General features: G+C 41.3%; 2 protein-coding genes across 6 annotated transcripts; one reads left to right on the top strand and one right to left on the bottom strand.

Annotated features, from left to right (window-relative positions):
* The first annotated feature begins 271 nt into the window (after positions 1 to 271).
* Positions 272 to 9,268, top strand: slc16a13 (solute carrier family 16 member 13). 3 transcript variants are annotated; one of them, XM_027031337.3, is made up of 7 exons: positions 272 to 407; positions 1,618 to 1,746; positions 2,715 to 2,951; positions 3,110 to 3,253; positions 3,510 to 3,766; positions 4,534 to 5,068; positions 6,954 to 9,268. In XM_027031337.3, exons 3-7 carry the CDS (start codon positions 2,720 to 2,722, stop codon positions 7,280 to 7,282), a joined length of 1,497 nt encoding a protein of 498 aa, XP_026887138.2. In that variant the 5' UTR covers positions 272 to 407; positions 1,618 to 1,746; positions 2,715 to 2,719; the 3' UTR covers positions 7,283 to 9,268. The 3 variants fall into 3 exon arrangements, with proteins under 3 accessions (XP_026887138.2, XP_081550974.1, XP_081550975.1); XM_081694848.1 differs by having other exon boundaries at positions 2,718 to 2,951; XM_081694849.1 differs by lacking the exon at positions 1,618 to 1,746 and having other exon boundaries at positions 281 to 407.
* Positions 9,269 to 9,724: 456 nt separating this feature from the next.
* Positions 9,725 to 23,056, bottom strand: acap1 (ArfGAP with coiled-coil, ankyrin repeat and PH domains 1). Of its 3 annotated transcripts, none has more exons than XR_014115926.1 (23): positions 22,219 to 23,055; positions 20,628 to 20,685; positions 19,985 to 20,104; positions 19,348 to 19,401; positions 19,159 to 19,217; positions 18,709 to 18,892; positions 18,253 to 18,297; positions 18,005 to 18,100; positions 16,822 to 16,896; positions 16,565 to 16,677; positions 16,231 to 16,282; positions 16,043 to 16,143; positions 15,349 to 15,460; positions 14,923 to 15,119; positions 14,769 to 14,838; positions 14,539 to 14,633; positions 13,959 to 14,152; positions 13,779 to 13,826; positions 13,169 to 13,338; positions 12,749 to 12,858; positions 12,479 to 12,589; positions 11,153 to 12,208; positions 9,725 to 10,380 (listed from the first exon to the last, which is right to left on the bottom strand). XR_014115926.1 is itself a non-coding variant. In XM_027031344.3 (23 exons), the coding sequence occupies exons 1-23, from the start codon at positions 22,269 to 22,271 to the stop codon at positions 10,280 to 10,282; spliced, it is 2,277 nt and encodes a 758-aa protein (XP_026887145.2). In that variant the 5' UTR covers positions 22,272 to 23,051; the 3' UTR covers positions 9,725 to 10,279. The 3 variants fall into 3 exon arrangements, 1 of the variants encoding a protein (XP_026887145.2); XM_027031344.3 differs by having other exon boundaries at positions 12,150 to 12,208; positions 22,219 to 23,051; XR_014115927.1 differs by lacking the exon at positions 19,985 to 20,104 and having other exon boundaries at positions 22,219 to 23,056.
* Between the last annotated feature and the right edge of the window lie 611 nt (positions 23,057 to 23,667).

Genomic DNA, 23,667 nt, shown 5'->3' on the forward strand with positions numbered 1-23,667 from the left:
GTTTATCCTATACTCGGAAAGGTCTGTATTATGCAACTAAAATATTTTGTCCGAGTAAGACTTGTTATTGCTCCCGATTTACACATTAACAGCAGTTACTGCATTCGCGAAGTGAAACAACTATGAGCACTTTCACACATTCCAATGAGCTGCGCAAAATGTAATTCTTAATTTCAGCGCCCGTAACAAGTAAGAATATTCCGACAGTCATCTTGAGTAGCATAACGCTGCGTCACAGAAGTGACACAGCATCCGAAATTAAAAAAGTAATTTCGCGCCGCCTAGTATCAGTTCAACCAGCCTATGAAATTTTTGAGGCAGCTTTAGCTACAGCCGTAATGTGCACGTTCTAGAGGGGGCGCGTACTCAACACACACGTGTACGACTATGAAGGAAATAACAAGCAGGTGAGTTTCTAAATATTTGGAATATGTGGAAAATATATGGAAGATGACTCATTACCCAAAATGTATCTCATCGTAGAATAATAATGTATGTTCGGATAAGTACTTGTAGGACTATTATATTTTTAACATAAAAGACACTTTAGATCAATTTACATTCTAGTCTGCGTTTAGTGTAGCATTCCCTGGAGCTACTTAATTAATAGGAATGGTTCCGTTTTGACTAAACGCGGCAGCTTGTGACAGGACAGTGAGACTGAAATCGGTTCATCGACAAAAATATTATCGCATATAATATCACAGTTTCTAAACGTATTTCGAAAGGCTGAATCCATAGTTGCGGGTAGGATATTTTGGTTTAATGACACGAACTGAACACGCTAACGCAAATATGTTCTCTATGAAAGGGTGTCAAAATAAGAGTATCAGACAGTGAAACTGGAGACAATTGTGTTCAATTTACCTGATCATTGGGACGTATTACATTGTCATTTAATTTTATTAATTGTCAAAGAGAACAAAAGCCTTTGGTTGGTCTCCTATTGTCGTTAAGCACAAGTTGGTTTAGTACGATTTAATTGTGATCACATTGCAAATGCAATACATTTTATTCTATGGATTTGATCATACAGAAACATGACAAGGTTGTATTTAATACCTTATTCCGACAGTCAGACTATGTAGCCTCACGTCCACACTGAAACTGTAGTAAACCCAGTCCCTCAGTTCTCCCTGGTTCTTCGCCAGCAAAACCGGTGTCGTTTAGGCACCATAGATTTGCCGGTGTAGAACCAAGGTGTTCGTGACCCAAGATATGGAATGGCGGGGCCTCGTACTCGTCAACTTTATTTGCCACTTTGCAGAATATATATATTTTTTGTCGACGGACAAACATTAAACATAAGTTGCTACTTAATAGTTACATACTTATAAAAAATAATAAATATTTATAAATAATCTTGCACGTAATCGTCGTCATTTACTGACATCTATGGCATTTAGCAGACTCTTGTACGGCGTCCCTCTGCACCCAAGATTCTGAAAGGGTTCATTCTTTATCGTCAGACTGCTCTCTCAAAGCAAGGCCTGAAATTTGCAAACAAAGAATGTGGTCCTTTCTCTGGAACCAGCAATGTGATATTAAGAATTGTAAGTCTTTCACTGGGTATTCTCTTAGTAATGGATGAACACTAAAGTGAATACCCTCTTTTAGGATACACAGAGGGGGTGCCAACCCAGTGTTCTGTCTGTAGATGCTGCCAAGTTTTTGGTCCAGGCATTACTGGTTGAGCATTCTCATGTTGACTTGCAGTTATCACTCTGGCAACCACAGAGCAACGAGGTAAAGATTTTTGTTTTCTCTTGTTGGAATCTGGAATGTGTCTACATTTATCATTCTAATGCTAAGATTATTGTAAGGTCAGACAGTAATCTTTTAATATTCAGCCTAACAAATAGGTTTACTTTACAGTGTTTTTTTGGAAATGTGGTGTGTGTACTTTTTCATGGTGCATCTCCGTATTGCCTAACTAAAGGAGATTGTGCTGGAGAGAGTGCATTTGAGACAATATACTGCATTTACTTTGTAGTTTTTCATGAACTGCATAATTTGGGTCTTTGAGTAGCAACATGTAATTGTCAGCTGTCCCTGTAGGAACAATTATATTTTTTGTCTGTCTTCTTTTTTTTTTCAATTTCATTTGTTTTGAATTTATGCACATATTGGAATGGAGTGTGAATTAAAAATCAGCTAGGAACTGTTAAAAAGTCACCTTAGCCTTCAAAATGGCTTTTCAAAAATCAAATACATTGTCATTTTTATCTTTGGATCCATTTATTATTCTACTGCTGGCAGGTTTTCATGACAAGAAGTTAGATATTGCTGTGAGTTGTGGACGCTAGGTTTCAGCGCATAGTTTAGTTAAAGAGGTTTCGTGTGGGGTTAGTGGAACAAAGGTCATGTAAAGAACCACAGCCCTTTCCTCAGGCTGTGTCAGCCAATGGTCATAAGGAGAGACATGTCTTCGTTAACCTGGGTAGAGCACAGCTGGTGTAATACGGAGAGTTCACATCTGGGCACAAGAATTTAACTATATTTGGATGATGGTCAAATCATTGTAGACTTAGACTTAGCAGTTTCCTAACTATTAACAGTTTGTGTTTTCTAGGTGGTACCCACTCTGTCAGAATATTATGTATAACCTAATACACATTTAATAACCTAATTTTTATTACTCACGCTTCCTCACATTTTCTCTCTCTCTCTCTCTGTCTCCCATTTTTCTCTATCTTTCTTTTCCCTTTCCACAGTAGCGATGGCTAAGCACCAGACAGAAAAGCAGCAGGTGCCCTTGCCGGTAGAGGCAGCCCCAGATGGGGGGTGGGGATGGGTAGTGGTGGGGGTGCTCTTCACATCCTCTGCTCTGGTGTTTGGCCTCATTCGTAGTTTGGGGGTCTTCTTCGTGGAATTTGTGCAGTACTTTGGGGAGAGCGCACAGGCTGTTTCCTGGATAACCTCCATAGGAGTAGCCATGCAGCAGTTACTCAGTGAGTAGAGCCACGTGTGCAAGTGCAGCCACTGTTTGTCGGCATTCATAGGACCTCTGTCATACACGGTTAATGGTTATATGTAGTTATTTGCCATATGAACGTAATTATACAATGTTCGCGTGCGTGCGTGCATTCATGCGTGTGTGCGTGTACAGGCCCTGTAGGCACAGCTGCCTGTAATGCATTTGGAGCACGTCCTGTTGTGATGGTGGGAGGCTTCCTGTCTGGACTGGGCCTCATTATAGCTTCTCAGGCTGCAACACTCACACACCTTTACCTAACCATGGGACTTATTTCAGGTTACCACTCTCTCTTTCATTCATTAATTCATTCCTTCATTCATTTTTCTATTAAATGTAAATAAATGAAAAATTACTTGTATATTGTTATAATGGATTAGTGTTGTAAACCATGTTCAATGACTGTTACATATTGGCTGTTATGGTCTAGTCTTGGTCCCCGTGTTAGTCTTGGTCTTGGCCTTGACTTAGTCTTGTGGTTTCCTCTAAAATACAACAGATGGCCAACCAACTTATGTTCTTTCATTCTCTATAGGCTCAGGCTGGGCTCTGGTGTTCACCCCTTGTGTAGGCTCTGTCATGCAGTATTTCAACAGGCGGCGCTCTCTGGCCATGGGTCTGGGATTCACTGGTGTGGGCCTCTCCTCTTTTGCCTTCTCTCCACTCTTCCAGTATCTGGTAGAGACATACACCTGGCGTGGGGCCCTGCTCATCCTGGGGGGCCTCAGCCTCAACATTGTGGCCTGTGGGGCCCTCATTCGACCTCTTGTACCCCCCAGAGTCATAGCTAAGGTAACGGTCTACAATATTGTTTGGAAATGAGCATTGCACAAAGTGTTGGTTTGCGCCAAGGTCAGGATAAGTTGGAAGAACGATACTCCTTCTGAAAGTCAAGGGCATTTTAACACCGTGATGCTTTTGGAAATCTGGGATTGATTTGGCTACATTCAGTGTATTTTTCAAGAGTTATTGGCACATGCTCTTTGCTTTAATCACGTGAACAGATGCACGAAACCTGTAGCCTCAGCAGTCTGCATGCTAACTTCAAATTGTATATCAGCACTTGACTGATGGCTTTGCCCCCTGTCCTAATCCTTAGTGTACACATGGAAATGTGGAATGAATAAGCAGAATCCAGCGTTCAGCTATGAGCTCAGTTGCAATAATATAAACTTGTACAAACAATGTTGCACAAAACCGAGTGATCAGGTTTGATTTCTTTACTCTCGTTATATGCCATTTTCATTAGATAAACTCGCAGGTGGCTACATGCCTTCATGAAAATGGGCCTAGCATTTGACATGTGGTGTATTGTGCTATTCTTTTCTGTGTAAGAACACAACAGAATACCATTGGTACAAACGTACTGCTATTGGGAACAATTTTGTTGAGCACATTATACATTTTCACAAATAACCCAGTAGCAAGTCTTTGAATGTAGTATAAGCAGGAATAATATTTTTAGGATCAGGAGCAGTACAAATGCTGCAAATAAATTTTTGAGCAAAACTTCCCACTCATTTCTTCCTCACTATCCCCCCTTTTTCTTTCTTTCCCAGGCTGATAGCTCCTCCAGGTCTGCTGGCTGTGCCTCTCTCTTTTCCCGTTTCTGTGAGTACTTTGAGCTGTCGCTGCTCTCACGCCGAGGATTCTTCACCTACAGCTTAGCTGTCACCTGCTTCAATGCGGGCTACTTCATCCCCTATGTCCACCTGGTCGCCCACAGCCGTCTCGTTGGCTTCAGCGAGTACCAGGCTGCCTTTGTCATCTCCGCCACTGGCGTGACAGACATTGTGGGGCGCGTGGTGTCTGGCTGGGCCTCAGACCTTCGCCGTATGCGCTTGCTTCACATGTTGGCGATCTGGACGGGCTTGTTAGGACTCTTCCTGTTGCTGTTGCCGGTCAGCTCTCTGGGCCGCAACTACGGCGGTTTGCTGGTGGTCAGCCTGGCATACGGGTTCTGTGCCGGGGCCATGACACCCCTGGTGTTTGCAGTAGTGCCAGAGATCGTGGGCATGGAGTGCATGCTGGGAGCACTCGGGCTCCTGCAGATGATAGAGAGCACGGGAGGGCTGCTGGGAGCACCACTGTCGGGTAAGAAGCAAGCACATTGTAGGCCTTTAAACAGCTAATGTTTCAGACAGTTATGGAAGGAGCCTTGTGCCACTGCTTGTTGAGGTATTTGTGTCCTCACCCTTAGTTTTTTGAAGTTTTGTAGGTCTGATGGGATGATTTGGTTTGGCTGATGGAGGTTAATAGCTTTAGGTGTCTATATCATACTTGAACTTGGATCAATAAAGTCCATCAATTGTTAATTGGTGACTCCTGTCACCTTATAGGAATCAGTCAGGCTTAAGGATGTTTGCTCCACGAAATAGAACCATACTAAACATGAGATGATGCTTATCTTATTCATGAGCATTTTGGGGACATTCAAAATGATAATGGAAACAAATTTTATTTATACACAGCCTGGCCAAAAAAAAAAGGTCTCACACACTAATATTTCGTTGGACCACGTTTCTGCAAGCTTCTGCAATGTCACAACATTTATTTCTGTCCAGAGTTGCATTAATTCCCCCCCCCCCCGTGTCATCAGGGAAGAAAAAATCCATTGATGGAATAACCTGGTCATTCAGTATATTCAGCTAGTCAACTGACCTCATTCTTTGGGCACATAACATTGCTGAACCTAGACCTGACCAACTGCAGCATCAGAGATCATAGCACTGCCCCCACAGGCTTGTACGGTAGGCACTAGGCATGATGGGTGCATCACTTCAGCCTGATGCGCCCATCACTCTGGAACAGGGTAAATCTGGACTCATCAGACCACATGACCTTCTTCCATTACTCCAGAGTCCAATCTTTATGCTCCCTAGCAAATTGAAGCCGTTTTTGCCCGTTTGCCTCACCGAAAAGTGGTTTTCTTAAGGCTACACAGCTGTCCCTTGAGTTCCCTTCACATTGTGCATGTGGAAATGCTCTTACTTTCACTATTAAACATATCCCTGAGTTCTACTGTTGTTTTTCTACAATTTCATTTCACCACACATTTAAGTGTTCGCCGATCAAGATCATTAAAGATTTTTTCCGACCACATTCCTTCCTCAAAGATGATGTTTCCCCACTGTCCTTCCACTTTTTAATAATGTGTTGGACAGTTCTTAACCCGATTTCAGTAGTTTCAGCAATCTCCTTACATGTTTTCTCTGCTTGATGCATGCCAATAATTTGACCCTTCTGAAACAGATTAACATCTTTTCCATGACCACAGGATGTGTCTTTCAACATGGTTGTTTAACAAATGAGAAGCTACTCACTGCATCACTTAGGGTTACATAACTTGTTGCCAACTGAAACATAATCACCCATGCAGTAATTATCCAATGGGAGGCTCTTACCTATTTGCTTAGTTAAATCCAGGTGGTGACCTTTTTTTTGGTCAGGCAGTGTATATTCAGGTATGGTCAGGTCATGTTGAACAAATAAGACAAAACGGAAAATAAAAATCCGAACAGGTGTCGTGACACTTAATCAGAGAACTGATGAAGACTTGTGACAGTGGCAGACTACAGGCATCACAAACAAAAAGTAAAATGCCAAGGGAAGGCAGGAGATGGACACACGAGGAAGTCTGTAGGGTTTTTAGCAGGCATTTAAAGGATGTGAAGGAGACTGTTACAATGGCTTTATGGAAGTGGGCTCCAGAGTTGAGGTGCCATGACACTAAATGACCTGGAACTCGAGGTCATTTTCAGGTGGTTTGGCTTTAGCTCAAACTGATATGGCAGTGTTTCTTCTGTCTTAAACTTTGATGTAAATGTGACTCTTCATGGCTCAGTATCTCAAGTCAGTTTAAGTCAGGTTCATTGACATATGCATTCAGAATACTGAGCTTTAAAATATACAGTGAAATTCTTGTGCTATACTAGGTATTGTAGTCACTGCTGTGCTACTGTCTTTTATCTCCTCTCAGGTTGGTTGAAAGACTTCACAGGCTCTTACACAGGTTCCTTTGTGTTAGCTGGCGGGTTCCTCATCTTGGGCACCATAATAACAGCAACACTTCCCCATTTCTGGTCCTGCACCACCCCTCCACCCCCATCACCAAAGAGGATGGGCAAAAAAGAGTGCACTGAAGACAGGTTACTAAAACAACCTTTATCCTCAGACTCTGACCAGGAGAAATCACAGTCCATGGAGGATATAAATTACTCATGCCAGAGTCACTCAACAGAACCAGTACCAGAACTGAAACACACACCACATTCTGCAGACAGGACAGAGGGCAATGCTGCATGCTGATTGGCTGAAGGAGAGGTATTCCTTTGACACAGAGAACATGGTGACTGACAATTGTTGGCCAATGCTTAGAGTGTGTACATTATCATACCATGCATATCATGGTGAATGTTAACCTGAAAAGATTGAGAAGGAGCTAATCAAATTATTGATTTCAATAATTCTAAAGAATTGACTAGATTCATACACTGTCTGTTAACTGCACTAGAAAATAACTACCTTGTCAGATTTTAGGGTCTGACCTTTTGAATTCGTATGGGAAGTGAAGTTTTGAAGCATAAATATCTCTAAAGACTAATATAGTAAAACTTAAAGGAATATTCCTCTGGAAAAACTATGCAAGTCAAGGGCTTGGGTTGGAAACCAGTGACCTGCAAGATGCAGTTCTGCACCTTTTATTGTATAACTAAACATAATTTGTCAGAGTACACCTAGAATGAAACAACATGAAGGTCAAAAAAGAATCTAAAGGCATATATGCAGCAAATTGAATGGTTTAAATGATTTGTTAATTGCTTCAAACAACCAAAAAAAATGTACTTAATGTAATTAATGTACTTAATTTTGGACTTTGTGAAACTAAACTGAATGGCCTAGCTACATTTTGTCATTTTGCTAATCTTGATAAACAATTGCTGATCTTGATTATTTATGAATTAAAGTGGCTATGAATTAGGCATATTATTCAAAGGCACAGGGTTGGATTGCACAGTGATTTACAAAATATGAAAGCACAATGCAAATATGGCTGATTTTATGGGTCCTTAGCAGTTAGCAACTGTCCCAGCTGTGTTGTATCCTGCATTGTGGTAACTCATTCAAGTTCATGCCAAGTTCGCATCATAGGGGTGTAAAGGGTTGTTTAGCTGTGCTTTGCGTTATGCTTCGGTTATGGAACATTTTTGGCAATTTATTTCTACTCAACATGGACAGACCAGTAAATTAAGGACCTATATTGGCCGTTCTTTTTTTTTTTCCAACAATGTCTTTACTAATTTTAACATCTGAAATGCACCCACACACCAAGATGTGTATATTTAAAAGCACATACAGAGATTCAGGGTGCGTGTTGCTGGGTATTCTGATTTAAATGTAAAGTTCGACACCGGCTGTTCTAAATCAACCATGTATCACTGGAAAATCTTATGGAGAGCAATCATAGGAGGAATGTTTGAACAGGCTCCTTAGTGTATGCTCTTTTGTGTTCTTGTGCTTGAAAGTCAGAAAGCCTTGAAGCTAGACAAATCTATAAGCAACCAGGCATGAGTTATGGAGTTTGTTTACCAATGTTTCCACATACTGATGTGAGGAGCATGCCAGTGGTTGTGTGTTGAAATATGAGACTTGGGTTCTTGTGAGTGCTGGCCTTAAACATAAGCCTTAATCTCCCCTAGTGCCAACCATCACAACCACACAGGAGAAACGATCAAACCACATGCACAAACACTGCCGTTTTTCTGGCCCTGCCTCGCGGGCAGCACTCATAACGTTAATATTCGCACTTTGGCCAGAAATATTTGTCATGGTAAACATCCTGCTGTTGATTCCTTTCTGTAATAAATACAGAATTACCTGTCTGGAAATACAACAAAAAACCGGAAGATAAAACACATGATTGGTATTTTTTTTTACATTTGAGCTGCATATTTTTACTTGTGCTCTTCTAACTGATTACAGCACAAAGCTATAAAGATTCTTGGCAAACAAGTTGCAAGTTAATGAGTGAAAGACCAAAAGGTTCAAGTTATGTTCACTATATTGTTTTAGCCCTTTATTTTTTGTGTGATGTTGAATGCTTGGAAACAGCACAGGCCTTTCTTTGGCCCATTCTAGGTACCTGCGGTCCTGTTCTCACAATTTTTTAATGTTGAGTTTTCCAGGTTAAAGATTATGCACAATTGATTTAGTTTAGTGTTTGTTTTTACTATCAAAAGTGTAATAGTTATTGTTTTTAATAAGAGGGTGTATTTCATAAATGCCTGTTAACTCCTTCTGTGTATGCGTACATTCCTGCAATAAGAACAATATTAAAGATAATTGATTTATGAGCAGAGTACAAGCTACAGTAAGTCACACTTAAAACTAATGGCTAAAGCATTTACATCTCAATAGGCACCATATGTGCTATTTAAATATGAGTTACATTTAATTAAAAACACAAAGCTAGCTGGTACTGTGTCCTATCCAAATTCTGGCTGTTCTGTAATGCACAAGCATGCAGCTCCTCAGGTGAACCTCTGGCAGGGATGTGATTAAAAAAAAAAAAGTCCACCACAGCCCCCCCCCCCCCTTTTTTTTTTAAATCAAATGATGCAACACACAACCTTTATATTGTTATCTGTTCTTACACGTATTCAAGTGTGTTCAAATAACATGGTAGATAGATATGCAGTACATTTAAGGACTATGAAAATCTTTAGGTAGAAAAAGTCAGTTGTTGGGAGATGCGTTTGAGCAAGCGGGTTTATTTATCTACTGCTTCCCTGAAAAGATCTTTCGTGGCCTCAAACAAGTCATGCACATGAAACTTGATTCTTACACAATGGGGGAAAACTTCTTATGAAAAGGAAATGAAAAACATGAGATTCTTCTATTACCACCCATCTAACATGAGATGTGAATATGCTGCTATAACACTGTGTTTCATAAGAGGATGAAGTAAAAGCACTCTGACCCAAAGAAAATTAACTTCACTAAAATTCAGTTCATTCCTTGTGTTTGAGGAATATTTAAACATTTTTGCAATATTCCTGTAATAAAAATATAAAAAGAGCCTGATCGGTGTGATTTTAAACAATGTCCATAGCCAGAGCCAGTGTGGCTTAAGAAAACGGTGATGTCACTCTGTCAAACACTGCATCTTTGTCGTAACGCCCACTAACGCTGACAAACTGAAATGAGCTGTTCGCCTAAGAGAACAACAAATGAGTCCGAGGTCATGTCTCTGTGTGTCTGCGTGTTTGGAAAACAAAAAACCTGTACAGCAGTGCCATCTTGTGGTTATGGGCTTTTAATGTCAGTGCTGCGGCGCTTCAGCTTCTCTGGGTTGTGGGAGGCCATTTGAGAGAAGTCTCTGAAAATATCCTGATAGGTCTCATCACCTGTAGAGGGGGCAAAAGGAAGGTAGGGCAGTTGAGATGAAGAGAGGGGAATGAATTTAATTTCCTCCTCATTAGTATGAAATTATATTTCCACAAGTTAAAAGTGATGATTTTTGCCTCACTTCCTATCTTAATCTAATCAAGATTAAGCAATATTAAGTAATGAAATGCTAGAACATGTTAGTACATTTCAACCGGTAAATACACACTGCTTTGTAACATGCAGCCACTGTCCCTTTGTAAATCTGATCCCTCATGAAACAATGCAGTGTAATCTGTCCCCAATTTTTTCAAACACAGACACAGACACACAAACACACACACATGCAAACACAACACACATTATTGATTTGTTCTCACACTTGCAGAGCTCAGAGCAACAGTGTGTTATAATATGCCAAAAAGATAAATGAGAGTGAGTAGAATCTGGGTGAGGCAATTCAGGTCCAGTATAAAAGGTAAATTAAAGGTTTAAAAAGGTCAGAACAAAAGAGTGCATCTTGTATTTTCAGTGGTCAGTCTTCTGAAAATAATGTTAGAAAAGCATTTATAAGTAAAATTAGTGTGTCGCATTAACACTTTTATGTTCATTTTCCTTTTTCCTAAAATGCTGGTATACAAGGTGGACCAGAGGCTCTACGGGACAGAGTGGTGGTGACAGTCCACACTGTGTTTATTTTAAGTATAAAAGTGTTAATGCTACTGGTCCAGACAAACAAGTAGCAGAAGAGGAAAAGGATGCGAAAGCATGGCAGCATGCCAGATCCGTTACCTGTGGCACGCTGCACAGATGACACACACTGCAAGCAGTGGACACTTGGCCGTCCATCTCAGGACACACACACAATGAGCGATACACACACACACACACACAGAGAGAGACACTGACATGAAGGCAAGCTGCAGATGCAAAAATTGTCCTGCTGCAGAACTGCAAATACCTGGCACTAGATAAGTAATAGGAATCGAACCAATGGCACTCCAACACACAAATATTCAATAGTCCTAAAGGTCACTTTCAGTGACGTTGGAATTTGGATAAAGCCATTTATCCATTTCATTTAAAAAAAAAACCCAACAATCTACCTATAGCACCAAATATTTGTGCACCTCTGCAATTAAATGGCAAATAAACAAAAGAATAAGCACAAGGCCTAAACTTTTGAATCCTGTTCACCAGACCTATAGCACTATAGAACTATACATTTCCTAGAACTACATTCCCCATCTTAATATTTCCATGGAAGGCAGTGTTAGCAAAAGCCTTCCTCTGACATATAAACTTGTTTTGGTTTTTTTGTTTACATGAAATACAAAGAATGTACATGACTCTATACATTAACTATGTACATATTTACTGCATGAAACATGAATGCGCTTTACACAGGATTATGACAATATTACTATTCTTAACTTGCTGTAGCTTGCTGCACTCTTGGAATATGATTTCTACAACATTGTCACATTTTGTTACCTATTCTGGTCTTTGGTGTTCAATATTAATTGTAACTTGATTTTCAGCTAAATCAAGTTACAACTTTTTCAACTTCGTCATGTTTATTAAGAGATTTGCCACATGGCATGTATTCACTAAAGCAGCATTTCCCCATCCAGTCCTCAAAATGTCCAATAATTTCAGGAATCTTAACCAAAGTTCTTGCTTGTTCAGTGCCTAAGGTGGTTCCTAAATGCCTGAAAGCTTTTCTTAGTTTGTCCAATCAAGTCCCCATATCCACTCCCCCCAGCACAACCTAGCCCTTCCGAGTGACCTGATTGGGCGAAGCCATCCATCTCCCGCATCTCCTTATTCATCTTGGCTATTCTGAGGCTGTGAAGAAAAAGGCAAAGGGATAACCATTGATCAGTCTTTCAGTCAACAGTATGTCCTTGTAAACAGCATCCTTGTAACAGCATGGAAACTCCTTTACCGGTAGTCTCAAATCAGTTATTCTGTTTATGTTATAAGCTTTGGGTTTCAACAGCTGAAGTTAGCCACGAGAGTGAAACATTATGGCTGCAATTTCTGAAATGTTGCATTTTCTTTTTGTTTTGTCAGTCTTCTTTACACTGTTCATTACACCCCCCTCCCCGCACTCACAGAGTAACAATGTCAGCGTTGGCACTCTCTACTGCTATGGTGATTGGGTCCTTCTCGTTGATGTCCTTGGCATTATAGTCTGCTCCTCTCTTCAAAAACAGGCACACCAACCTGCCACACACACACACACACACACACACACACACACACACACACACACACACACACAGAGAGACAATAATCAAATAGGAAGGGCTGTGCCTATAGTAGCTCCATTACCCTTTGCTTAGTTTTGTACTGCTGAACGTGTGTCTGTATGCAGGTGTGTACCCGGTATGTCCCAGTATTGTAGCATGGTGTAAGGGTCCTCTTCCATCAGAGTCAGCCTGGTTGACGTTAGCACCGTTCTGCAGCAGGAACTCGCATGCTGCCAGAGAATTCTGCACAGACACATTAAAAGGACCCTCACTTTCATATTATTAACAATACAGGACACACATTCATGCACACACCCACACATGCATAGTAAGTAGATACAAGCATTGTCTCTAGAACACCACACATTTTTCACACTGGTAAACCGGTGGTGCTACTTCCTGTTACAACACATTTACACCGATGCTGCTTATATGAGGCTTTTTTGTGAGAGTTTATGCTGCTGACTCACAAAACACAGAAATATGCACAAACCCACACTCACCAGACTTTCACAAACAAATAAGCACCCAACTATCCTCCGTACACACTCACCACGGTAGCTGCCTGTATGAGTGGTGTTTTGTTGTCCTCGGCTACATTAACCCAGTTGACGTCAGCTCCGTGAGCCAATGCGTCGGCCATGACCGGAAAGTGCTGCAGCGTTGCAGACCTATAGAGTAGAGCGCCCGGATGAAGACCACTCAAGTCCTCCTCTTCCTCATCTGCAGGGAAACAGGCTGGTAGTGAGTAGTAGTTTGGCTTAGGCCTCTGCATGACATCTCATTACTGTGTCCATCAGTGTGAATGCATAAATGATGAGCATTACACGTGCGAGTAAAACACTTCATTGTTGCCCATTCAACTCTTAATCCTGTACATTTATTTTCCTATTCTGTTGTGTATTATCAGAAACTGCTGTAACTCATTTGGTTTTTGCCTGTTACTACAGGGGAAAAATCCTGTCATGCTTGATCAGTGTGTCAGTTCAGGAATTCTAGGCCAAAACACCTGTCAGAATGATTGATTTAGCTATTGGGCATTTCAGTTTTAATATGTAGATAGTAAATTGTTTTCTACCCAAGGACTAATAAAACTGTGATTGTGAAAATACACAATAAACAGTATTATTCTGTGTGTGTGTGTGTGTGTGTGTGTGTGAGACCTTTGGGAGGAGCAGTAGTGGTCTTCATTATTTCACTTGGGGTAAGGCCTGGAGAAGACACACAGATTCACAGTTACTGATGTGTCACCAAACCATGTGTGCAGCATGTGTATCTGTTTGCATTCGTGTGTATGTGTGTGTGTGTGTGTGTGTGTGTGTGTGTGTGTGTGTGTGTAAAACCTGTGAGGCGTGGCAGGGTGGCTCTGTTTGGCTTGGGTTTTAGAGCGGGACGTGTGCCCTCTCTTTCTTGTGTTGTTGCTCGGTTACGGCGTGCGCTGGAACGTCGCAGGGGTGGAGCACGGCCTGTTTCGGGAAGTTTGTGGATAAATTTTTTCTCCACATATTTCGAGCGGATCCATGACTCCTTGTCCTGCCTAAAAAAAAGAAGAGTGCAAGTTATTATTCTGTAACAAGAGCATACACACCTAAAAAACTAAAATAAGCAGTTTCTGATGTAATAGGTGTAAAACCAACACTAACACATCAGAATCTGTGGCTATATCACCAGTAACTACAGTAAAGCTATCACCAGTAACAGCTATAAATCTAAACATTGGTGTTACCAGCCATTCCTTTTAAAGCAGGACAAAGGAGCATAGGGAAGTTACTTTGACCAGTTCAATGGCAGGCTGAGAAGTGATACTAATCCACTGTACATTGTTACAAAAACACGTAATGTCTGTAATGGTGTGTAAGGCCAGTGATCAAAAGTCACATATCTTAGATTCATACAGCATATTTGACAGGAGAAAAAGCTCACCTGGGACTGGAGGGGTGTGGTTTCTTTATAGTAATTTCTTCAATGCGCGCCTCGTAGATTCGGTTAATGGCTGTATTTCCTAACTCACACATCAGCTAAGGGGAGAAAAAGAAAGTATGAACATAGGAAGCATGAAAATGGTGTGGATGTATATTGTTAGATTTCCAAAAACAGGAAAAAAGATTAAAGAGAAAAGAAAAAGTAGCGAGAGCATGCAAGTGTGTTCTCACTTTAACGAGTTCTGGCTCCCAGGAGTCCAGAGTTAGAGACCGCACTTTAGAGAAGTGGACACCCAGGCTCCTGCAGGGATGAAAATATAGATGTGTGTAATGTTACAGCAGCATCTGTGTGTGTTTCTGTATATGCGTACCAGGTGTGTGTTACCTGTGTATTCCAGAGCAGGTGATACAAAGTGTTATGCCCAGGTTAATGGACGCCCAGTCAGGTCCAGGTTCTCTGCAGTCACAGCAGTGCCCATTCCCTGGGATAGCCTGCACCTCCTCCAGTGCTTTGCAGCCAGAGTTCTGCTGCTCCCCCCCACCGATATTCATGATTCCAGACACAGAACTGCAACGCTCCCTCTGACAGACACACCCAAACAAACACGCGCAATCATCAAATATGCAACTATGGAAATGCTGGTAAAACTAATTATATTGGAATTAGGCTTTCATATTGTGTGTGTCAAAAGCCACACACAATACCTCTACATTCAAATGTAGGTGCTGCACATTACTTGAGGAAGCACAAAGTTGCTGGCAGTTAGCAGCTCCACATGCCTGTGTGTGGGTGTGGGTGTGGGTGTCTTACGGGGCTGAGAGCATCCTCTCTCCTCTCCTGAAATGCTGAGGCGATGCTGTTCTGAACTGCACTCATCCAACCTTGCTGCTGTTGCTCCGAATCTGCTTGCAATAGACAACTCCTACACACACGGCAATAATTTAATTTTAATAACTATGGTAATTTATGCAGCTGAATCTTTGAACAGCAGTGCACACAAATGAAATGTTATTGACTGAACAAAAACACAGCTTGGAATTAAAGTTTCTCTTTAGTAGGAAACTACTAAAGAGAGAATAAGTATAGCCAAGTTTCAAACCAATTTCTCTAATTTTTTAATGCACTGTACATGACCAGGCAGGTAGTTAAACAGTTATTCTGATATTATTGCCCGTAATGTTTTGATGCTTGATCATTTTAATAAGAGAATTTCTACTGAATAATATTTTGTCATGGCAGGTAATAATGTTTAAGTGGTGTTTCTGTCAGGATATCACACATGCATGGAAATCATTGGTAGTTAGCGTTATCAAGTCTCTTTTTTTCTGTGCACGAGACATCTGGCATATCATCTGTTGGTCCTATATGTCCCACGGCCTTTTAACCACAGCTCTGCATGAATCATAAATTGCATTCCATTTATAGTTTTTATTTCTTTTTTTTCTAGTTTTAGTGAACGCTCATGCTCACACACACACACACACACACACACACACACACTCACTTGGCGGGAGAGACGACCTCAAAGCAGAAGCGTCTCTCCTGTTCAGTGCACGGTTTTACTGTGCACAGACGCAAGTCCTCCACCACCACTGTAGGTTGCTCCTGGTGAATAAACATATGTGAGTGAGTGAAAGTGCATGTCTGGTTGAAGACTAAAATTTGAAGAAGCTTATGTTTTGAAAATTTTACTTTGAATTTCTTTTGGTAGACCAACTGGTTCTTCTGAATGGAAAACCAGCGTCTGCAGCAAACATAGCCATGCATGAGTGTGGATGCGCTCGCACACACAAACACCAAAATTAACAAATGCATACAAAACACTGTAACTCCCAACAACATAACATTTTACAATGGCTAAAGAACATGTTTGGACACAGCAAATGGCGAGACAGAGATGACCATCTAAAAGTGTGGGGCTTTTTTCCAAAATCAAATTCATTTAAAGCTAGATACAAATTAGCCTAATGAACTGATATCATAACAAGGCGCTAAGGGAGGTGGAATGGAGAGGGCTGGCTGGTACCTGCTCCATGTTTTGAAGGCATTACTGGCTCTCTTGTAGAGGTATCCCTCCATTGCAATGCCAGTGGGTGCATCCAGGTTAAAATCCATGACTGAGTCATCATAAGACATGTCCTGATAATAGCACCAAAGACATGTTAGCATATTATTACTGCTCTAATAGACTGGTGTGTGTGTGTGTGTGTGTGTGTGTGTGTGTGTGTGTGTGTGTGTGTATATGTGTGTGTGTGTGTGTGTGAGAGAGAGAGAGAGAAGCACCTTTTTCTTGATGGCTGCATGTCTCTGTTCCATGTCCCTTTTCTCTCTTGCAGAATTCAGAACTAGTTTTGTGTGCTGGAGTGAGATGGGGGGGGGGGGGGTGTAAAAAGACTTTTCACCTTTCAAAACACCCTTTTTTCAAAACAAAAAAAGTATATAATAAAATAGAGAGAGAGAGCGCGAGAGAGAAGGAATATAAATTTAAATCTATCTAGATGCATATTAAATGCAAGAATGAAAAGGATGTTTTACACGTAAGCGAAGATTGGCCTCTGCATACTCATGAGATCAACCACATTCCTTAAAATGAAATGCTGACCCTTTCTTCTCTAGAATGTCCAGAAAGATCAACAAGTTTATGAGTCAATTTTATAACCCTCAATTTACCCTCCTCTCTCCAGGAACTCCGAGCTGAACTCTAACCCTCTTTTAGCACTTTTTTTGTAGTTTTCTTTCATTTTCAACCCTTCTTTTAGTTTACAACATACTGATATTTTTTAAAAACCTCTTCTGAAAGAAGAGTCATGTTGATATAATCCTTTCACTCAGCCTGTCACCATTTCCTGTGTAGGCAGGAAGTTTTGTGGCTTTCACAGACCAGTAGAAGGTTACTGCATTTCCTGTTTTAAACGGCTCACATACTAGATAACTAGAAGAGAAGGCTTGGGTAGGCTTCAGTGTGCATTCTAAAAGGTGATCTTTTTATTCTGGCCTAAACCAGGAAATAGAATGTACCTAAGTCAAGATGTAATGGCATCTTTAATAATATACAAGCAAAGATTATAATATTTATTTATTGTATTTTCTAACTAACCTAAATATACTATAGTTCATAAAGTTATGTTTAATGTGAAAATCTGAACAGACAGGTTCGTCAGCCACTGATTTATAAGAAAAGCAGAAAATCTGCACAACTGAAAGGGTGTACGATATGCACTGCTTCCTGTTTCTGCTTTACGCCTGCTAACTTCCGGTAGTGATAGATGCTCTGGGTCTGTCCCTGTGCCATCACATTTTCAGGGAATGTGATGGCATAAAAGAAGGGATGCTTGTAGAACCGCCCCCCTCCATCTGACCCTTAAAGTTAATAAATATAATAAAATCTGTATTTAGGTCAACACTCATAGCACACTGTAACATGTCCCTTTACCCTCTGTGGCTGAATTTTGTCTGTCTGACTAACCTCATCGCCGAGGTGCTTGCGGTACTCCTCCAGTTCTGTGAGAGACTGGTGGCCCTGCTGGAAGAACAAAGCCTGGGCCTCCATGAGAGAGAGCATCTGTTTTACACACACACACACACACACACACACACACACACACACACACACACACACACAAAATCGGGGTTGATCGTGTGTTTTATTTTTAGCTAACCAAAGTTTCTATTTAGGAATCCTTACATCAGTGATCATTACATAAACACACATACCACCAACAGGATTTCAGTCTTCTTCTTGGATTCAATGACGTTGATCTAATTTGGGGAGAGAGACAGAGAAACAGAGACACAATGAAAATAAATACTCCTGTGCCATTTTGATGCAAATTTGTACCTGGAGGCAATTTATGCCCTTTACTAACTGCAGTCTGGTCTGTTCTGAGGCACAGGTATGAACCCGAGCTGCAGTAGCTCCTGCGTGTCATTGTCTACAAAATGGCACCTGTCTACAAAATTGCAGTGGGTGTGATGACCGCATAGCTCACAGCAAGCAAGCAAGCAAGCAAGCAAGGGTCTGATGGATTAAAAATCCCCCACAACTATTCTGGTTATCTTTCACTCCCTGTGTGTTTGTGCGCATGCGTGTGCTTATGGTCACAGTTCATGATCATATGCAAAGTCACCGGTGTGTACATGTGGAATGTAAGAATGCATGCAAGCGTGCACCTCCAGGACATAGTCCAGCGCCCCTGATCTGAAGGCTCTGCGGGCAGTGAGGAGGGCCTGGCTGGCCTCCTCAACCTCATGCTGCTTCCCCCGAGGCGCCTGTGCATTCCTCCCCAACGCTGCCTCCAGAGTCTCACTGTTACGCTCAAACTCCTTACGCACATCCTTAAAATGCTTGACATCGCTGAGAAATACACACATACACATAGCCAAGAAGAGAGAGAAAGAAGGTGAGAAAGAGATAATTTAATGTACATTTGTGTTATTAATTTGTATATTTAAAATTGTGGTTCACTAGCAACCCATTGTACAGAACATCTGAGTCACTGCCTGCCAATTCCACAACATTCAAAGATGAATCATCACGATAAATCAAAAACGCAACAAAGGGGTGGCAACATAAAATCAGCACTCCACAGACTTCAATATGTAAATTCTATGGGAACTTACTCCTTCACAAAACCCTGAAGCTTCAGTTTCACTGACTTCTGTGTGGCTTCAATAAGTTCCTGCCAGGAAGAAATGATGAAAGAGAGAGAGAGAGAAAAGGCCCAGTGGTTACTATGGAGACATGGTGGCATAGTTTTATGGTTGCCATCAACAACGGTGGAAAAAGCCAATGTGAGTGTTTCACTGTACCTCCTGAGCACTGAGGATGATGGACAGCTTCTTGGAGAATTTTTCCAAACAGTCCTGAAGGAGTAACCAAAAGTGTACAACAACCTCATTAAAGACTTCTACACTCTCACCGACAGACAGCAGTTTCCTCACAACATGCTCCACAAAATGGGAATGGGATTCAGAACCTTATAGACCTCATTAAACTCATATCCAAATGAATACATGAATACAGATTCCTCTGGTGTGCACTGTGTTATATAACAGTGCTGCTTCTGCATGCAGTATGTACTGGCCAAACGTGATCATAATACAGTCACAAGGTCCTCTTCGTATTCATAATATGAGTTATCACATTCTAACGTTCCACTCTGGGCCAGACTATGTGGTTAAACTTGAACTAGTCTCAATGGACTCAAGCTACCCCGATTAAGGTTCTGAGAGCTCTAATCAGGGCCACCTACTAACTGGTTATGCCAACCATGCATGGATGAAGAATGACTAGACTGACTAAATGACTAAATCTGCCTTTTCTAATTCATGTTCTTTTTTCCAAATGGGATGGTGGATACCAGGCACCTGGAAATCCATGTGACAATACTGATACAACATCAGTGACAGCAGTGAAACTGTAACTGGTAATAGCAAAGGCACTCACCCCCATAGTACTGTCCTCAGAGCAGTAGTGTCCCAGCTCTCTAAGCCCATTCACAAAGCTCTTACTACTCTGGCAGTACACTTTCCCTGCTTCCAGCATGGAGTTACACTGCTTCACCAGCTGTACAAATGCAAAAAGAGACAGGCACAGACAGACAGACAGTCAAACAAATAGGTACACACATTCAGAGACACAGGCACCCCCCCCCCCCCCCCCCAGAGGTAAACATGGACACAGAGACAGAGACAGAAACACACACACACACAAATCCTGACCTTCATTATCAGTGCAATAGCTCAAAGGAGGAAGTGCTATGGATCTTTACTGTGGATTGTTCACAGGAAATTCAACAGGAGTGGTTAAAACCTATTGAACTGATAATTCCTCTTTCAGGTTCCTGCAAAAGAAGTGAATACTACCTCTCTTCACAGAGACATCACTTGGAAAGGAACATAAGGGAAAGAATGGCACTTCTCTCAAAATGGATAATCTGACATTTGGAGTTCATTATAAGTGTACAGTGGAGTGTGTGTGTGTGTGTGTGTTTGTTTTTTTTTTAAATATTGTTTTCATAAAAGTCCATCAAAGAGCAGATTACTGGTTGTTAATAGGTCTCTCACTTGCACTGGGTTTTGGCTCTCACCTTTTCAAGACGTGTCTCCAGTTCACTCACATTGCCCTCCACCATCTCAATGGCTGCCCTGATAAAAAGAAAACCCAGTGATCTCAAGCTGTAGTTCTTACACCTTTTTTTTTTAATCTCTCTCTCACACACCCACCCACCCCCACTCACATTCACACCCCATTTGCCAAATCAAGAACAATTTCCATGTTTTTTTGTGTTTGTATGCATATGCGTGAGTGAGTCAATATCTCCTCTTATTCATCATGTACACACAAACACTCACAAACGCACAATGTTCAGGTCAGGTCCTGCGGTTTCCACTAGATATCACAAACACACAGGACAAAGCAGAGAAAGGGAGACTGAGAGAAAGAGATTTGACAACCATTTTTTCTCTTCTCAATGTAAAGCTGTGGACTTGTAGACAGAAAAGAAGAGGGAGAAGAAAACTCAAGAAAAATCTTAAATAACTCTGCAATGAGAACACTGTCATTAGTGTAAAATGACCCGAGTATTGCAAAATCCCAACATAATAATTATTCAGTTTCTGATGCAACTGAACTAGCCTGGTTTGTCTGCCTGTAAATGTGAATTTGCTTGAGACAGTCTTTACATTTCCGTAGTGATCCTCCTCTGACAGCACACTTCCTGTCTCTTGTTTATCATCTTGGTATCAGCTCACTTCCTGACCCCCCCCACCCCCACCCAAGTCATTACCTAGCAACGGGAGACAGCATCTTAGAGTTAACTTAGCCTGGACTATGTTTATGTCAGAGGCCTCTTTCCCGCTTTCAGTCACTACCACTGTTATTCCATTTTCCTTCACATAAGTGGCTGTGTATAGCTATAAATGTTTGAGTGGCTCTTGAAGCGGAAAGATTACAAGGTGTTTATATCTAACATTTCTGTATGCAGACATAAGCAGAGATGCAGAGAATGTCTGCGCGCATACAGGTATGTGCATTTCTGTCTGTCTGACTGTGGCCTACTTCTGTAACCCACTGCAGCATCACACACACACACACACACAGATCTGCTACAGACAGCTTCGGCACTGTACGCTCAATCTTTAAACCCTATTAGTCCATCAGTAAAAAAAGGACATACTTCTATGCAAGGACAAAATTTTGCAAGTCTGAAAAATATAAAGTGAAAACATTAAATGCTAATATCACGGTGTGTTTTTAGCAGCATTAAAGTCACTCCCAAAGTAACAGGAACAATCACCAAGCTCCAAGCGTGCATAGTTAAGGAGTTTTCCCCTCCCCTTTGCTGTCACCAGTGGTGATTCCCTGAGTGTCCTGAAAATCCCACTCATTCTTTCCAGCGCCGGGGGGGGGGGGCAGCACAACCTGTCCATGGACCGCAGTTCTTTCGCGAGAAGTTAACGTCAGTGTTTCCAACTCTTGTAGGCTATTAGGTTTGCCCTCTCCATTGTGCTAAATAACTTTTAAACGTCAGATCTACAGCCAGAAACTAATAAAATCTAGGCGGTGTTGTTAGAGCTGTTACTATCTTGAAGATCTGGACCAACTGAAGATTAACCAAGCGCTATTTTGAGAGTTCCATTATTTGTAACACATTTAACCGTGGTTTAAGGGTGGCTTACCTGAACCTGGGGGAGTCTTTTAAGCACTCTTCGAAGTCCAGTTTAACTGTCATGTTGACATTCGAAACATGCAATTTATACAGATAATACTGCTCCTTCTTGTGTCATTAGGGGTCCAAACTTGAGCTCTTGTGGTTCCTTTGTCGTTGTCTATCCTGCGCCAAGTATCAAATGGCGTCCAAAAATGTAGTCATCATTAGATACCACAGTAAATAAGACTGGAATTCAAGGTCTCGTTCTAGTTTTATGACTTAGTCCTTTGTGACAAAAGATCATACTTTCAAAAAAAGTTCTGGACCACGTCCCTGCTAGCCATATGTCCAAAATGATCAGAAGAAAGTGGCATATAGACATATGTATAAAATGCCAATAATACATGTAAGCATAACGAGCAACACAAAACTCTAAAAAGTCGTGCAAACAAGGTCGAGTACAATTTGTCAGCTTTTTCTTCCCTCCCAGTGCGCGTCCTGATCAATCCTTCCAATGTGCACCAAACGCTAAATGTTTCTAAACATTTACACGTTTCGATTGTACCATTATTTCAGTCAATTAAACCCGCAGGAACAGTGATGACTCCTCTGGGAATTAGCTTTAGTCGCCGGACACACTTCTCTTCGCTTTCCTGCGCCTTGGCCATCGGCCCACCCCCAGTGCCTCCATTTCCGGGTTTTGAACGCTGTGCTCCTCTGCCGCATCGTAAATGTACAATAAACTTGAGATCAACCTTGATGCCCCAGATTGTAAAGTGGCTGTTAATGTGGTTATTAAAAGGCGTAATGATGGGAATATGGAGTTCTCAAAACCACCAGTTAAATATCTAGAATAATCATTTTGCTCTAAATTCCTTAGCAATTCTTCTCCTTCCTCCATTCTATTCTATTTCCAGACTGTAGTGTCTGTGCTAAATCATTGGGACTAACCATGTATGGCTGCTGTACATAGAGTTGAGTGGTTTGGTTCACTTTCACAAATCCTGTGGCACATATTCTTATGCACGATCAGCATTTGCCCTGTGCTTTATCAATTATAGTTATTTGCCACTAGAGTACGGGATATATGAGTGTGTGGAGCTGTCGAGACAGGTTACCGAACACTTTGTGAAGTGTACTGGTTAAACCTGTTGTGCCCCACCTGATTGCAGAGACAAAGAAATAACTAAACTGAGAATATGGAGCAACAGCCATTCTCAGATAAACAGCACTGCCACAGTGTAAGAATGAACAGTCCACTAACCGTGTTGCACCTGTACACATATAAGCGCAGACAGCCCCAGATACACACGTAAACACTCAGCACGCCCTGACTTTCACTGTCATTATTAGAGAAAATAAAGTGCTGTCAGAAGAAAGGAGCAGAAAAAGAGAAAGGGGAATGTAGATGTAGGTGTAGATTCATGGAAGGTGTTTCTAAAGTGCGCTGTGAATGCATATTTAAAACTTCTGTATA

Source organism: Electrophorus electricus, chromosome 13, assembly GCF_041902795.1.
Source record: "Electrophorus electricus isolate QZ-2024a chromosome 13, ASM4190279v1, whole genome shotgun sequence".
NCBI lineage: Eukaryota > Metazoa > Chordata > Actinopteri > Gymnotiformes > Gymnotidae > Electrophorus > Electrophorus electricus.